Source organism: Ipomoea nil, unplaced genomic scaffold (genome assembly GCF_001879475.1).
Source record: "Ipomoea nil cultivar Tokyo-kokei standard unplaced genomic scaffold, Asagao_1.1 scaffold1932, whole genome shotgun sequence".
NCBI lineage: Eukaryota > Viridiplantae > Streptophyta > Magnoliopsida > Solanales > Convolvulaceae > Ipomoea > Ipomoea nil.
In genome coordinates, this window is record NW_017618360.1 from 4038298 (window position 1) to 4056513 (window position 18216).

The 18216-nt window shown below is 37.7% G+C and overlaps 1 protein-coding gene and 1 long non-coding RNA gene across 2 annotated transcripts; one reads left to right on the top strand and one right to left on the bottom strand.

Annotated features, from left to right (window-relative positions):
* Nucleotides 1–9075: 9075 nt before the first annotated feature.
* On the bottom strand, nucleotides 9076–15586 carry LOC109146535 (small G protein signaling modulator 2-like). Its single transcript, XM_019294201.1, has 5 exons — nucleotides 15011–15586; nucleotides 13970–14105; nucleotides 13793–13842; nucleotides 10717–10770; nucleotides 9076–10532 (listed from the first exon to the last, which is right to left on the bottom strand). The coding sequence occupies exons 1-5, from the start codon at nucleotides 15364–15366 to the stop codon at nucleotides 9254–9256; spliced, it is 1875 nt and encodes a 624-aa protein (XP_019149746.1). The 5' UTR covers nucleotides 15367–15586; the 3' UTR covers nucleotides 9076–9253.
* Nucleotides 12686–13506, top strand: LOC109146536. The gene is made up of 2 exons (XR_002048461.1): nucleotides 12686–13250; nucleotides 13292–13506. It is a non-coding gene; the product is annotated as an uncharacterized LOC109146536 (long non-coding RNA).
* Nucleotides 15587–18216: the final 2630 nt, after the last annotated feature.

Consider the following 18216-nt stretch of genomic DNA (forward strand, 5'->3'; position numbering starts at 1 on the left):
CCGCAGGTCTGAATCTGGTGCACACTGTGTTGTGCACCAGATGGTGTTTCACCTGCAAAAACTAATCCAAACAAGTCCGAAACAATCTCAACAACTCACAAACACATACTAAAACACTTCTAAGCATAAACACATCAAAAACTCATAGTTTTTACTCATTTCTACTCAAAACTAGGCTTCACAGAGCCAAATCTAAAGAGGAATCCATGGGGTTATACCTCTTGTAGTCTAGTCTTCTTGCTTGGATCTCTTTTTCCTCTTGGCCTAGCTTGAGCCTCCTTCACCACCTACACTTCCCAATACACCTTCTATCCTTAGCCTATAACCTTAAAGACTAAAGAAAACTAGAAGATAAATGATACTAGGATGAAGGATGAACAAGCTTACTAGGTTGATGTTTCTCTCCTTTGATGTTGGCAGACAAAACGTGAGGAAGAGGCAAAGAAATGAGATCAGGAAAATGTGATGGAATGAAGGTTTATATAGGGTTCAAAACCCTAGGATGATTCACAATGATTGGTTGGGGGCAAAGGGGTAATTTTCCCAAGCTAAAAGATGACTTTATAAGGGATTTTGGATGTCTTGTGGTCCACCATGTATCATGAACCATAGGCTAGAAATGATATTTCTTTATTACATTGGGGTGGAAAGTGAATTTTCCCAAAAGCTATATGGATGAACACTTGTTCCAAATTCCCTTTTGAATTCTCCCGGTCTCACTCGGTTAAAATCCTCGATTTAAATCTTGGTACGCGAGGTACCCGAAAACTTTGAAATTTTCAAATGAAATTCATTTCTTCAGTGTCGAATTAACTTTAAAATGGAACAAAAATTATTTTACTCAAACACCGTTTGACCGCAAAAATTTTTAATGGGGTGAAAAAGCTACTTTGGGATTTATTAATACTGGATTTATAAAATGAAATTTTGGGTTGTTACATCAGCGGTACAAGAGGCACCCTAGTTCGGGCTGAATGGTGGCCGGGCAGGATTTATCAAATTCGTTGACCTAGTCAGGCTTGCTGCTGGCCAAGAGTAGCTGAGTCTCTTCTAGGCTCCAGGTGGGGCAGGTTATATATGATGGGGGTTGCCTAGTTGTTCGTGTCTTTCCTCTAATTTTCTATCTCTTTCTCTATAATTTTTCTACATTTGTTTTCACAAAATTTTGTTTGACAGTGGGAGTGAGTTACTTTTTGTTCTACCATGCTCCCTTTTAGTTGATTGAATATTTCTTGGCCTCTGAGGTTTGATTGGTCTGTTGCTTCGTTTGGTTTGGCCCTTGTTGGTATTCTTTGAACATATCATGCCTTAACGTTGGTGCAAGCGGTAAGAAATTGCATCCTGGCCCGGGCTGAACGGTGACCGGGTAGGGGTTCATCAAATCCGTTGGCGGTTTGTCCAGGCTTGCTGCTGACCCATAGTAGCTAATCTTGTTAAGGTTCTGGTTACTGAGTTGGTGTTGTGTCCTTGTTTGGGCATATGAGACTTTATCGCTATTGGCTGGCCTACGTGTCATTTTTTCGGGCTTGCGTGCCATCTTGCTTTATTTTGGCTTGTGTGCCCTTTGTTTGTTTATTTGGCAGCATGTGTGCCCTCTTTGTTCTGTTTGGCAGCTGTTTGATCTTTTGGGGCTCCTGTCTATTTATGGATAGTCCTAGAAATAGCCGTTATGATGCCGGATTTTTGCAAACTTGGTGCACTGCAAGAAGAGCGTGTTTTAGCCAGCCGATAGCCTTACGCCATGGGGTGACATACATTATGTTGCCGGGCTTCCGACTGCTACTGGTAGACCTGAAGTTTAAAGGAGGAATCTGCATCTCCATTTCAGCAACTCTTTTATTATTATTTTATTTATTTTTAGACCTGGCCTATTATTTGGGCTTGCGTCCATTCTTTTATTTCTTTCATTCTTTAGACCTGGCATGTTACTTGGCTTAGGTCCATTCTTTGTTTAAGTTCTTCTAGATTAGTATAGGCCCTTCTTAAGGCCTCAGTATGTTTTACGGGGCAAATTATGTTGTGCAACCGTGTGCACTATGTATGGTGCACACGGTTGCAAAAACGACGTCATTTTGACTAAAAACGTGTGTCCCACTTAAAAAAAAAAAAAAAAATTCAGGTTCGATTCCCAGCAATAGCATTTTTTTGTGCATAATTTGAATTATATATCCACAAATTCATAACTCTATATCCACAAATTTATAACTATATATCCACAGTGAATGAATAACACAAAATTCAGAATGAATGAACTAAATATCCACAATGAATGAACTAAATATCCACAATCAATGAACTAAATATTCACAATGAATGAACTAAATGTCCACAATCAATGAACTAAATTTCCACAATGAATGAACTAAATACCCACAATGAATGAACTAAAAATCCACAATGAATGAACAACATAATGTTGTTGAGGGGAATTGAAACTGATTTTTTTTTTAAAATGACGCGCATTTTTAGTCAAAACGACGTTGTTTTGCAACCATGTGCACCATGCATGGTGCACACGGTTGCACAACATAACTATTGGTTTTACGGTCACTTTTGGGCCATCATTTGTAAGACCTTTTAATTCCTTTGATTAATAAAGTTTATTGTTTGGAAAAAAACAAAAAACAAAAAACAAAAAAAAAAAGACGATGTCATTTTGGACTATGGTCCATGTATAAAGATTGACTTCCAAAATGGTCCTAATTTTAATTTGGAAAAATAGTTAATTAGGCACCGAATTACACCAAAATTCTAATTAGGTCATCAATTGTTTTAAAATACAATTAGTCTCTCAAATAACCCCATTTCGTACAATCTTACAAAAAAATTTCGTTTTTATCCATTCCCAATCAGGATTGAAAAAATTGCTAGGCACCCGTATATTTTTTAAACAATTTATTTATTTTTTAAAAAATTTGTTTAATTTTTTCTTAAAATATTTTTAAGAGTTGATAATTAAAAATAAGAATAAAGGTCAAATAGACTATCGAATTGCACACGATAATACAATTAGGTCACTGAACCTAAAAAAAAAAAAATTAACAATTGAGTCCCTAAACTAACCAATTTCAAGCAATTCTTCCAATTTGCAAGTTTCCAACAGGTCGTCCTCCCAAATTAATTATTTAAAAAAAATAAAGTTCAAAAATTAATTATTTAAATTTAAAAAAAAAAAAAAAAAAAAAAAAAAGGACTCAGGCAGGAGACGAAGAAACATTCTTCGTCTCCGGCCAGTTTCTTCGTCTCCACGAAAAAACTCTTTGTCTTCGGCCATAGAGAAGAAGAAACTCTTCGTCTCCGGACTCCGACCGTGGAGACGAAGAAATCGACCAAAGACGAAGAAGGTTTCTTCGTCTCCGGCCGGAGTCCTGTTTTTTTTTTTTTTTAATTTAAATAATTAATTTATAAAATTTATTTTTTAAAAAATCAGTAATTTGGGAGGATGACCTGTTGGAAACCTTCAAATGGAAAAAATTGTTTGAAATTGGTTAGTTTAAAGACCCATGATGGGGTGTGGACCCCGGGCCCAAAGCTTGGGAAGAAGAGAAGAAGTCCAAGAATAAGAGTGGCCCGAAGAGAAGGAGGGGCCAAGCCCAGAAGAAGGAAGGCCCAAGAGAAGCATAGATCGAGCCAAGGAGTCGGCTCGACCCTGAGGTCGGCACAAGTACTCGGTCCGCGCGAGCGCCAAGAGACCGTTGGAGCATTTAAGAAGCTGCTTTGAAGACATGGGCAAAGAGTCGTTGGGAGGCCCAGTAACGACCGCCCAACGGGCCCGAGGGTTAAAAGAGAGTTAATGGGCCAATTTACGGCCTTAAATGTATGCTTTAATGAATTCCAAGGTGACCCAGGCTCCTCAGAAACTGTAAAGGGGACGGTGAGTTCATGCCAAGAGAATACATACACATATTCACAATAGTTCTTATTCCCTTCTATTTTTGAAAGGTGAATCCACCAACTACGGTTGTGTTGGACCTCCCTGGGCCCAAAAACCCTAAAACCAACAACCCAATTGTTGGTTTTTTAGGTTTAGTGGTAATTGCATTATTGTGTGCAGTTAGATGACGTATTTGACCTTTATTCCTATAAATTATTTAGTACTTAAATAGTTAATACTAAAATATTACTTCGTAAATATTAAGCGAAAAACATCTAGGGTTTGAATGATTTAGAGTCATTTCACTCAAAACAACGTCGTTTTGAATGAAATAACATATTAAAAAGAAAACAATAGCTAACTGACCGACTAGGCGGCTTAGTCGGCCGGCCACCTAAACCACCGATTATGGTGATACGCTAGGCGACCCGCTTGCGCGTAGTTCGGATTTTGACAATAGTGTTCCCAAGTGGTTGTCATACCTCATGGATATTCGCATGTCATCTTTTATTTACTTTATGTAATTTTAAAAAGAGTTAATTACCGAAATGCTCCCTTAACTATAGCGAAATTACCAATTTGATTCTTGACTATTTTTTTTAGCAATTAAGTTCCTCAACTTTAAAAATCTTAACCAATTTGGTCCTCCGTTTGTTTGACCATTAGACAACCGTTAACTTAGGACCAAATTGGTAATTCGCTATAGTCAAGGGACCATTTTGGTAACTAACTTTAAAGGTGGGCAATTCGGTTCAATTTTCTCTAACCGAACTGTACCAAACTGGTTAGATTCGATAATATACCAAACAACTGAACAGTAATAGATTCTTGTATACCGAATGGTTTAGTAAAAACTCGAACCGAACTGAATTGTTCGGTAAAAATCGAACCGAACCGAATACTATTTGTTTGGTGTTTATATAACTTTTGATAACAAACCATAAAGAAATCAAATAAAACATTTACAAGAGATACTCGTGAGAATATGAGCTAAACGACAGAGAAAGCAATAAGGGACTTGGATTTACTTTTTATTTATTTATTTATTTATTATTATTATTATTATTATTATTATTTAAAAAAAATTAAATGGTATTCGGTTTTGTTCAATTTTTTACCGAATAATTCGGATCGATTTTTTATCGAATAGTTCGGTATACAAGAATCCAATACCGTTCGGTTGTTCGGTATATTACCGAACCAAACTAGTTCGGTTCGAAAAAATTTAACTGAATTGCCCACCCTGCAATCAGGTAAATGGGCCCGACTACCCTCAACGAAAGGTCTAGTCGGTAAAAAGGAAAGCTATTAAAAAAAAAATTGACAAGACAATATTCTTTCTCCGAAAACAAGGAAAACAAGACAGAATGTTTATTAATCAAGGCAGACAAGCCTACATCACAGTCGCGGTACAAACTAAGAAGCATAAAAAGCGGGATCACAGTTTAGCCTTCTCATTGGTCGGATGAGTAGGAGGAGGTGGACCTTCCAAGAACAGTAGGGGCTGGAAAGGAGGCGGAGTCGGATCCTGATCCGGTACATCATCCACATACACTGGCGGCTCCCCGTCGTAAATCATCTGAAGAGACCTTTCAAGAGCGCTGGGAGACATGGCCACCCCGAAGAGCGGAGGAACTTCCCATACTTCCTCCTCGTCCAAAGGCAGCTCGTTCACCACCGGATCCACTCACTAGTCGGTTGAGTCTACCGGAATCACGTCCAGCATGTCGGGGGGAACCACGATGGGATCTGAGCCGGTGTCACCCACCAAGTGGCCACCATGGGCTAGCCTCTGCTGCCTTAGTTTCTCCAGCCGAGCCTGCTCTTTCAGACGGATGGAGAAACGCCGGTCACCATCTCTATAGCTCATGTCGAAGCAAAGAGAGAAATAACGGCTGCAGGTGGTGTCAAGGAAAAAGTGAGGAAGGTAAGTAAAGAGAGACTTATTTATAGCTAGGCCAAGCAAATCTTAAGGAGCAAATCGCGGAGAAGAATCAAAACTGCCATCATTGGGCAGAAAAGAAGGAAGGGATAAAAGTCAGGAATCTGCGTCCAGTGAAAGATCCCATCAATTTCGCTCGGGCAGGGCAAGATTCCTGCCACGACCTGAAAAGTAAAATCTTCCATAGATACCGGAAGATCGCGAGTGTCAGACCTCGGGCAGTGCGGAGACCGACCAATGGGTCGGATGAACAACGAGCATAATTTCGTGCAGAGAAGAGAAAAGAACGCAAAGTCAAAAGATAAGTCCACACAGTTTATTAAAAAAAAGGGCCGGGGGGGGGGGGGGGGGGGGGGGCAATACATTGAGAAAGAGAGGAACTTTATTTGTACTAATATAGGTTCTTCTCACAGTCCCTCACTGAATCTCACTTGGCATCACGTTCCGCCGCCAGAAAACCTCGGGTGGTGCAATTCACTCGTCCGGCGAGGAGGGCTCGTCCAGGAAGGTCATCTCTTCCGATGAGCCAGCAGGAGATGGGCAGACCGAGTCCTAGAAGGCCGGCATCAAGGGCGGAACCACGGGTGCTTCGTCGTCGGGATATAGCTCGAGATAGCGAGCAAAGTCAACATCCGACAAAAGCTCAGTGGCTGGCCCGTCAAGGTCATCCAGGGGGATGGTGAAGGTCATTTTGAAGGCCAGTTGTTTTGGGACTGCCACCTCGACGAAAGTCCCGTCTTTGGCCGTGACACGGGTTTTGGTCTGGGGCGAAGGATCAGTCAGAGAAGAGGAATCCACGGCCGGAGGCAAGGCCTCAGTCGCCATCCGCGAGTCAGAGGAGGTGGAGCCGAAATGATGCCTTCGAGAGGAGTGTCTATGACTCTTATTCTTTCCTTTCTCCAGCCTCGATCGCTTGGAAGGAGGAGGGCGAGGCGGCGACCCAAAATCGATCTTCTTCCCTTTTATGGGAGAGCGGCCCAAGCTGGCAAGAGGGATGCGGAAAGGCCAAAGGCAAAATCGCTATTTATAAGTCTGAGGAGTGGAGGAAAGAGTTAAAACGGATCCGGCGAATCATGGAGATCACGCAGGATCCGGATGTTATCCGGCCATTGAAGGAAGAAGATTGGGGAGAGATTCCAGTGATTTGCAGTAAAGACGCGGTTACTTTTCAACATTCGAGTAAGAGAAAGGACTCAATATTGAAAAGTGAGGGACTAGTTGATGGGGTGTGGACCCCGGGCCCAAAGCCTGGGAAGAAGAAAAGAAGCCCAAGAATAAGAGTAGCCCAAAGAGAAGGAGGGGCCAAGCCCAAAGAGAAGGAGGGGTCAAGCCCAGAAGAAGGAAGGCCCAAGAGAAGCATAGATCGAGCCAAGGAGTCGGCTCGACCCTGAGGTCGACGCCAGCGCCAAGAGACCGTTGGAGCATTTAAGAAGCTGCTTTGAAGACACGGGCAAAGAGCCGGTGGGAGGCCCAGTAACGGCCGCCCAACGGGCCCGAGGGTTAAAAGAGAGTTAATGGGCCAATTTACGGCCTTAAATGTATGCTTTAATGAATTCCAAGGTGACCCACTATAAAAGGGTTCCTCAGAAACTGTAAAGGGGACGGCGAGTTCATGCCAAGAGAATACATACACATATTCACAAGAGTTCTTATTCCCTTCTATTTTTGAAAGGTGAATCCACCAACTACGGTTGTGTTGGACCTCCCTAGGCCCAAAAACCCTAAAACCAACAACCCAATTGTTGGTTTTTTAGGTTTAGTGGTAATTGCATTATTGTGTGCAGTTAGATGACGTATTTCACCTTTATTCCTATAAATTATTTAGTACTTAAATAGTTAATACTAAAATATTACTTCGTAAATATTAAGCGAAAAACATCTAGGGTTTGAATGATTTAGAGTCATTTCACTCAAAACAACGTCGTTTTGAGTGAAATAACATATTAAAAAAAAAACAATAGCTAACTGACCGACTAGGCGGCTTAGTCAGCCGGCCACCTAAACCACCGATTATGGTGATACGCTAGGCGACCCGCTTGCGCGTAGTTCGGATTTTGACAATAGTGTTCCCAAGTGGTTGTCATACCTCATGGATATTCGCATGTCATCTTTTATTTACTTTATGTAATTTTAAAAAGAGTTAATTACCGAAATGCTCCCTTAACTATAGCGAAATTACCAATTTGATTCTTGACTATTTTTTTTAGCAATTAAGTTCCTCAACTTTAAAAATCTTAACCAATTTGGTCCTCCGTTTGTTTGACCATTAGACAACCGTTAACTTAGGACCAAATTGGTAATTCGCTATAGTCAAGGGACCATTTTGGTAACTAACTTTAAAGGTGGGCAATTCGGTTCAATTTTCTCTAACCGAACTGTACCAAACTGGTTAGATTCGATAATATACCAAACAACTGAACAGTAATAGATTCTTGTATACCGAATGGTTTAGTAAAAACTCGAACCGAACCAAATACTATTTGTTTGGTGTTTATATAACTTTTGATAACAAACCATAAAGAAATCAAATAAAACATTTACAAGAGATACTCGTGAGAATATGAGCTAAACGACAGAGCAAGCAATAAGGGACTTGGATTTACTTTTTATTTATTTATTTATTTATTTATTTATTATTATTATTATTTAAAAAAAATTAAATGGTATTCGGTTTTGTTCAATTTTTTACCGAACAATTCGGATCGATTTTTTATCGAATAGTTTGGTATACAAGAATCCAATACCGTTCGGTTGTTCGGTATATTACCGAACCAAACTAGTTCGGTTCAAAAAAATTTAACTGAATTGCTCACCCATAAAGTTAATTATCAAAATGGTTCCTTGATTATAGCAAAATTACCAATTTGGTCTCAATTTAACGGTCAAACAAACAAAGAATAAAATTGGTTAAGATTTTTAAAGTTGAGAGACTTAATTGGTCAAAAAAAATAGTCAAGAACCAAATTAATAATTTAGCTATAGTCAAAAGACCATTTCAATAATTAACTCTTAAAAATTCAATTTACTTTATTTACGTATCATTTGATATTGCAGAAAGAACACATAGGTCACCTGTGTATTAGGTTGTTGCTCAGCACACTTCCACAAACAACAGACTCCACTGCGAAACCAGGTATGCTTTTATTTTCATAGTTCAAGTACACACACACACACACAGGGATTTGTGTTAGGGTTACGGTTGTATATGTTGTGCAGATTGGTTTACCTTGTATGGTGTATTTATCAAATATGTAGTTAATAATGCTGACAAGATGATTTTTGTTTTACTTTAAAAATATGGTCCTGAATGGACACCTATAAAACACTTGTTCCAAGCACTGAGGAGGAGGATACCGAATGGAAGACAAAAAAAAATAAAAGTCTTCAACTAGGTAAGGTAAGGTAAAATTAAGAAGACAAGTTAACCAAAGGGAATGCTAAATCTTATCGTGCAGGGTGACCACTAAGTCATGGGCATCATCCAAAAGCTTCCAAACATCCAATTTCCCAGTCATGCTATTGCATTCCCTCATAATTTCATCCATGCTGCTATACTTCTCTATGATCAGTTTCCTCCTTTGCAGCACAGAAGCAGCTATTGCATATAGAAGAAGATCGTCTGTGGGAGGAGCCCTAAGCCTCATGCGCCCCCAGCTTGACTTCCCTATTCCGGCCCTAATGGCTGCCTGATCAGCCCACATCACCTCCCACAGGCAAAGTGTCTGTTCAAAGTTCAACTCCCTCCTGAAAAGAACTACCACCATTCTATACACAAAAAAGCAATCCTCTGCTTCCAGCTGCTCCAAGTGTTTGTAAAGATGAGAGTCCTTGCACTTTATGATCTTTGACACAATGCTTAGCTGTCTCCGGATCCCTACCTCATCAAGACGGAAGTTATGCCGTGCTTTCCGCATGAAACCAACGAAGCTCCAGAAGGCTACATCATCCTCCTCAATCACTGAGATAATGGGAGAGAGTAAATCACTCATCCCCTGGCAGTATCCAATCTCAGAATCATACATAGCATAAGCTTCAAGGATGCAAACTAGGCGAGCTGCATGAAAAGTCCTGCACGCCTCCAAATGATCATAATCCCTCAATCCCACACTCTCAGCCAATTGGCGTGCCTTGGCCACAGAAACTGCCGCCTGCGAAGGTGAATATACAATCCATTCATCATTTGCTCGAATAGCATCAACACGTATGATGCGCTGCCATGTTGCAAAATCTTCTACTCTGTTGGATGGTAGTGAGCTTTCTGATCTGCCAGTTTGGTCATCACCATCAGTTTCTTCAAAATCCTGATCACAAAGGAGAGGTTGCTCTCCATCAGGCTCTTCGGAGGAATCAGAGTTGGATGACAGATATTCTTCTCCAGAAATATTTGCATCTACAATCCTGCCATTGTCACCTTCCGGCTCCACTAATGAGTTGGGTCTTTCAAGAATTGAACCAGATGCAGTTATAGTAGACTCTTTGGACCCCTCGTGTATTGGATTGGATGCAGTTTTAGTAGGCTCTTCACTTTTCTGATCCTCATTATCAAAGGCAGGAGGGTCTTGGGAGAGGTTTTGTTCTTCCATACAGAGAGAATTTAGAACTGGACTAAAATCACCACTTTCATCATTATTGTCATTTCCAGAACTTTCCTTCAACTTAAAACTCAAATTGTTTAACATCTGTCTGCACTTTGTTCGCAGATTTACATACTCTTTTCTGCAGTAAGTTAACATTTTTTAAAAATGATGAAAGCTTGAACTACAATAGAACAAAGAGGGGATAAGGATAACCATCCTATGAATGGATGAGCAAATGAACATAGTAAGGTTTCTGTCTTCAAAATCTATATAATGTAAAAATCTTGCTTTGAATGTGAATGGGCAATTTTTGAATGAAATACCTCTTCTGAGTTCTAATGTTGTCTCTCTCTTTCTTTGAACTCTCCAAATCATAGCTGCAGACATAGAGAACCCAGTAAGGATAAAAACTGTGTGCATGAGTGATATTGATAATCAAATTTCCAGTGAACATAAGAACTACCAATTAGCAATACCTAATAGCCACTTTTTTTGGTTGGTTCAACACAATGGTGAGCGATGTATAACAACCAATTAACATATGGATACACAACTAAAAGTCACCCAATCAACAATAGCCTATCACAACTTAATAGCCACTTAAAACAATGGACATTTTCAATGGTATGATATAAGAGAAAAGAACAACAATTCACAGCTACTACTAGGCACATTGGCAACAACAGTAACTTGGAATAAATCTTCAAATAGTTAAGGCATTGTCAAAATCTAGTTCAGTTCCAAACAACACATACAAAAATCAGATAACTGCATCGACAACATTTGCATTTCACTTTCCTCATTATTTGTGCTAAAGTTATCCAATTGACAAATAGTTGGTGAAGAACAGACCAAAAACCCAAAAAAAAAATAAAAAATTAATAATAATAAATAAATAATCAACAACATCTACCCTCATGTTTTCCTCCTTGTGACAAGTACTTTGCTATGCTCTTTTACAAATATATGGGATAGAAGAAATGTAATGACAAAATAGTCATACTTTGGCACTATCTTGGTCCTAGATTGTAACTCTCCAACACATCCATGGCCAAGGATGAAATAACAGCACAAAAAATTACAGACAAAAAGCCTCATATTAACACAAGATGATGCTATAAAGACATTAGAGTGAATATGCTGCTTTAGTTGTGATGAGTTAAAAGTAAGCACCCAACCCATCCCAAGAAAATGACTACTGTTATTAAGATAGAACAAACTAAATGATCTCATATAATTGGTCACAAAAAAAAATTTGATCAGATAACTGCATCGACAACATTTGCATTTCACTTTCCTCATTATTTGTGCTAAAGTTATCCAATTGACAAATAGTTGGTGAAGAACAGACCAAAAACCCAAAAAAAAAAAAAAAAATTAATAATAATAAATAAATAATCAACAACATCTACCCTCATGTTTTCCTCCTTCTGACAAGTACTTTGCTATGCTCTTTTACAAATATATGGGATAGAAGAAATGTAATGACAAAATAGTCATACTTTGGCACTATCTTGGTCCTAGATTGTAACTCTCCAACACATCCATGGCCAAGGATGAAATAACAGCACAAAAAATTACAGACAAAAAGCCTCATATTAACACAAGATGATGCTATAAAGACATTAGAGTGAATATGCTGCTTTAGTTGCGATGAGTTAAAAGTAAGCACCCAACCCATCCCAAGAAAATGACTACTGTTATTAAGATAGAACAAACTAAATGATCTCATATAATTGGTCACAGCCCACTGGCATTTCACTTTTGATACTTTATACTTTATTTCTCCTTTTTCTTTTTTGGGCCAATGAGGTGTGGTCGGATAAGTAGAAAACATTAAAATTAGGGAAAATGGCAGTTTTAGTCCATTAGTTATACATAAATTGTAGACTCAGTCCATGAATTATTATATTATATAAAATTTTCCCTTTAACTATGTTGAAAGTGGCAGTTTCAATCTATTATTTATAGATTTTGTTAATATTAACAATTTATTTTGAATTTTCAAATTATTAAAGGACATATTGGTCATTTTGTAAAATTTTCTCAAATTCCCTCCATGAATCTTCTTCATATATAAATGCTACTCCTACTGCAAAATAACATCATAATTCATATGTTGCACAAATAATAGTCTAAGTTGCACCTGTTTAACAGACACCAAAACAACCAAAAACATCCCTGGGTTGCACAAAATACAACCTAATTTGCAAATGGTTTAATATGCATGAAAACAACAAAATGATAACCTGAGTTACATGGTTTAACAGGCAAAAAAACAATTATTTTGCTTCTTAAATTTAGAATGATACTGTTGCTTTTTTGTTAGTCTTATTTTTTGAGGTGGCTGACTAATAACAAATGTTGGAGGTTGCACTAAATCTTCCTGAGTGTATTGGCTACTAATTGGTGGACGCTAGATAATTACATGTTTTTTTTCATTATATGCTTCATCTAAAGACCAATAAAGATAATTATCTCATCTACCCAACTTCCACTAAATCTAAAACCATCGTCATGATATGGTAAAAAAAGGATTGCATCTCCAACGAAATACAATAATACACAAAAATACTATTTAGATTAAAATAGTAATCCATTGCATTCACCTTTTGTATAAACCTCTACACACAATCAATTAACATATTAAAATAACTAAATTGCATATATTACCCATTAAGGTATGAACTCAATGAGATATCAAAGAGAGTAATTTACATACAACAAAAGGAAAAATTGTAATAAACTAACATATAAACTTACAATTCGGTGTATCTTCAATCCTAAGTAATCTCTTGCTTGTCATTTTTGCTTATCAAATTCTTCCTCAATCAAGACAAACAAGTATTTTGCAAAGGTTTTGCAATAACAGTAGCATATATATGAAGATTCATTGAGGGAATTTGAGAAAGTTTTAAAAAATGACCAATATATCCTTTAATAATTTGGAAATTCAAAATAAATTGTTAATGTTAACAAAATATATAAGTAATGGATTGAAACTACCACTTTCAAGTTCCAACATAATTAAAGGGGCAAATTTGTATAGGGTAATAATTCATGGACTGAGTCTACAATTTAGGTATAACTAATGGACTAAAACTGCCATTTTCCCTTAAAATTAAATAAGGGGATAAAGAAAATAGGGAAAACTTTATTATTGTCAGAAAAGGACTTAGGAAATCATAACAGCACATTAGGTTTATTTTTCTAATCCTTAACCAAATTTTTGAGAGAAACTAAGTTCAAGCACAAAGTTCTGCAGTTGCAGGCAACCAAAGCAAATCTCACAACCACTATAAGCTATGATTGAAGAAATTGAAGTACGATTGTTGAAAGCAAATCCAATTGCGAAAGCTAGCTATGTGAATGAAGATAAATATTAGTGTAGATACATACACTCCAAGAAGGAATGGCCAAACCTCTGCCCGTATAGTTGGATCAACACCCTGTCACATGTTGGAGTTTAAATTATGTGGATAGGAAAGTGAAGTTAGAAAAAGGAATGCAGCAGATTTAAACATGAAAAGAACAGACAAACACAAGCACAACAATATATATGAGAATGGAACATACTCCACTTCTGACTTTCTTCAAAAACCTCACCCCACCGTCAATCAATCTCCCATCTTCATCAAATAAATTACTCCATTCTGTTGGCAAAAGGGCATCTTTCCTTTGCCTTTGGGACCAAGGTGATTTAAGGCTTCCCCTGCATAAAGAGACATCGGATGCACAGTTCTTACTCAAGCAGAAGATAATTTGAAACACTAAAACTGGAAAAGAAAAAGAAGCAGACAATGAGATTGGAAAGGCACAGCGATAAAATTACTCTAATAATTTGCAAAGCTAAGAAGTCACACATACAACCATATATTTCAGGCCCATGAAATCATGAAGCCAACAGGGGGGCAAAGCTAAGAAGTCACACATAAAACCATATACATTCCGTAAAACTTAATCTATGTTCCCAACAGGGAGAGGGAAAAGCCAAAAGGAAACACTTCCCCCCAAACATCCAGTAGAAAAGGACTAATGTTCTCCCTGCTCAAACTTCCAAGCCAGGCAGCAGATCAGTTCAGAGTAACAAAACCAAATTGTTCAAAGGTTCTGGTGAAAGATAAGAGATGGATAGCAAAGCAACTATGGAATGAGATCCTGGAAAAGAAAAACTGGAAGCCCCACTCTTCTTTTTCAGATAAGAAAGGAACAATAACTGAAAGATGGGGAATGAAAGAGAGAGTGAAACTCACCTATCAGTAGAAATTGAATAGGATGAAGATGAAGATGACAAGGTAACAACTAAAAACAAACTTATCTTACATAAATCCGTGAGGGTGATGTTAGTGATGAGGACGAATTTGCAGGGGGTGATGAGGAAGTGTAACTCCGCCACAAAGTCTTCATTGATATTTTCCGTAGTATCAATATCTATCTATACATAAATAAACTGATAAACCTATAGTATCTCTATCTATCAGAGTATCAGCTCTGTCAATAATTGGATTGGATCCATTAGATAGATCGATTGGTTATTATCTGTCTTCCTTCAAATTTTCTAAGGTCTCAGCTGATGATATAGTATAGAATTTCCAAAACTGAAGCCTAATGTTTTACCTACGAGAGTAGACGAGAGTCGCGGCCAAGGCGAGACCGGCCATGGCCGTAACGGCGACAGCTATTCCAACATTGGAAGGCGAGCCTCCTCCACCGGACACCCAATGCACACCTGCACCGCCATAACCACCGCCCCCACCGGCACCTCCACTGGCCTCCGCAAAGAAGACGTGTCGACCATCGGAGAAGAAATCGAACATCAATGAGGAAATGAATAGTGTCGCCACCGTCACAACCGGCGACGGTTGGTGCCGTTGCTTGGGAATGACTTCTCCTTCTCCTCCTCCTCCTCCTCCGCCGCCGCCTCTGCTACTGCCGCTGCCACTATCCGTCACTCCCAATCTCCCCAACACCATCACCAACTGAAATCCCTATCTATAAACTGCTTTACTGTTCCTTCTCTCTCATTCATAGATACTGGACTCAACTTTTATTATTAATTATAATAAAATAAATAATTGATTAATAATAACAAAAGAATGATTTCTTTTCAATTGTGTTTTAAGACTGATTGGCATCTTCTCCGCAGTCAGCCAAAGGCTTCATTTAGTGATGGTTAAGCCTGTACCGGAGATGGGAAATGGGAATTGCAGATTTTGGATTCAATCCACTTAATTAGTATAAAGTGTATATATTATATAATTTTGATTTTCATTCAAAAAATCCTTCGAATATAATAGCTTTTTCACTTGTAACCCTCGTCTTAAAAAATTATATTGGATTAATTCTATTTTTTGTCATGGTGATATTTTATTTTTAGCCATTTTTATTAAAACATTCTCATTTGGTTCTAGTAGTATTATTATGTAATGATCATTTTTTGTCTTTCGTAGACAAAATCGTTTAAATGGCGTTAAATATAAAGACATTTTGATCTTTTTTTATACAAAATAGGTTGACCCGCTATATTGTTTATATTTATGTTTTTGAAAAAATTTATAATTGAAGACTGAAATATCCTTGTATTTAAGGATATTTAAATTATTTTGTTAATAAATGGTCATGTTATAATAATACTATGACCAAAAGTATATGTTCAGATAAAAAGACTTAAAGTGGATTATCACTTATAAATTTAGGACCAAAAATAGAATTAACTCATTCATATTTGATCTTTGGTCTTGTTTGATAACGTAGTTAGCTTATCACCCAATTTTGATTTATTTGACCATTATTAATTGTTTGACTTGATTAAACAATCAATATGAATGTTTGATTAATTAGTTTTTTGTAACAGTTTATTGCTTCAAAATGCTAAAATTCAAAAAGCAGTTGAAAATAACTTTTTTTTTTTCACATCTAATCAGCTATAACTTTTTTTTTTTTTAATAAGAGTCAAATAGGCCACTGAACTGCACACAATAATGCAATTAGGCCACTGAACCTAAAAAACCTATAATTGGGTCCCTAAACTAACCAATTTCATTCAATTTGTACATTTCTCAGGTTTCTCAAGTTGCTAACAGGTTATCCCTCCACCTAGGATGCATATGTGGCATTTAAAAAAAATTATTTTTAAATTCTTTTTTTTGAACACCTTAAATTAGTTTTTTTTTAATGTTTAATAAATAAAAACTAAAATAATTTGTTTTTTTTTTGAAAATAAAATCCAAGCCCTGTACGACTTAACAAATTATTTTATTTAAAAAAAATTTTTAATTTTATTTATTAAACATTAAAAAAACTGATTTAAAAATAAATTATTTTAGTTTTTATTTATTAAATATTAAAAAAATTAATTTAAAAATAATTTATTTTTTTTTTAAAAAATGCCACATATGCATCCTAGGTGGAGGGATAACTTGTTAGCAACTTGAGAAACTTGAAAAATGGACAAATTGAATGAAATTGGTTAGTTTAAGGACTCAATTGTAGGTTTTTTAAGTTCAGTGGTCTAATTGCATTTTCGTGTACAGTTCAATGGCCTATTTGACCCTTATTCCTTTTTTTTTTTTTAACATATAATCAGCTATCAACTAACAGCTAATTTACCAAACACTTTTTTACAATTCCCTAATCCTATCAACTAGTCAAACTCACTAACTTAATAAGTTAACAACTATTTACCAAACATCACATTTTATCTATTATAATCATTTCTCTATACTTCAATTAATTATTTCGTTGATGACTTAGGGTCCGTTTGGAACCCAGGAAAATGACTTCTGGAAAATGTTTTCTGGAAAATGAGTCATTTTCCGGAAAACATTTTCCTTTCCGGTGTTTGGTTGCATTCTGGAAAACTGTTTTTGTGTGTTTGGTTCATTTTCTGGAAAATGAGTAGAATTGTATAATTAAACATTTTAATTATTTTATTTAGAATATTACAACATGTATAATAATATATAATAATATAATATAATATTAATTTTAAATATAATAAAAAATAGCTAAGTTTTTCAACAAAAAAAAAAAACTAATAATATATCAAAAATATTATGGTGGTGGTGGTGGTGTAGTGGTAGTGGTGTTATTCGTTATATAATAATAATAATAATAATAATAATAATAATAATAATAATAATAATAATAATAATAATAATAATAATAATAATTGGTGGTGGTGGTGGTGGTGGTGGTGGCGGCGACGGTGGTATGGTGGTGGCGGCGGCGGTGGTATGGTGGTAGTGGTGGCGGCGGCGGTGGTTGCGGTGGTATGGTGGTGGTAGTGGTGGTGGTGGTTGCGGTGGTATGGTGGTGGTGGCGGTGGTGGCGGCGGTGGTGTGGTGGTGGTGGCGGTGGTATGGTGGTGGTGGCGGTGGCGGCGGTGGTGTGGTGGTGGTGGCGGTGGTGGTGGTGGCGGCGGCGGTGGTATGACGGTAGTGGTGGCGGCGACGGTGGTTGCGGTGGTATGGTGGTGGTGGCGGCGGCGGTGGTATGACGGTAGTGGTGGCGGCGACGGTGGTTGCGGTGGTATGGTGGTGGTGGTGGCGGTGGTATGGTGGTGATGGCGGCGACGGTGGTTGCGGTGGTATGGTGGTAGTGGCGGCGACGATAGTGGTGGCGACGGTGGTTGCGGTGGTATGGTGGTAGTGGTGGCGGCGGCGGCGAAGGTGGTGTGATGGTGGTGGTGTGGCAACGGTGGTATGGTGGTGGTGGTGGCGGTGGTATGGTGGTGATGGCGGCGATGGTGGTATGTTGGTAGTGGTGGTGGTGGTGGTATGATGTTGATGATGTTGGTGTAAAAGTTGGAAAATGACTTCCCC

What these genes read in the sequence shown, in the direction of transcription:
- LOC109146535 (XM_019294201.1), bottom strand. Translation starts at nt 15,366, where the DNA reads ATGGTGTTGGGGAGATTGGGAGTGACGGATAGTGGCAGCGGCAGTAGC. An exon ending in TGGCCATTCCTTCTTGGAGT is followed by an intron (nt 10,771 to 13,792) that starts GTATGTATCTAC and finishes CTATGTCTGCAG; the next exon opens with CTATGATTTGGAGAGTTCAA. An exon ending in AACATTAGAACTCAGAAGAG is followed by an intron (nt 10,533 to 10,716) that starts GTATTTCATTCA and finishes AACTTACTGCAG; the next exon opens with AAAAGAGTATGTAAATCTGC.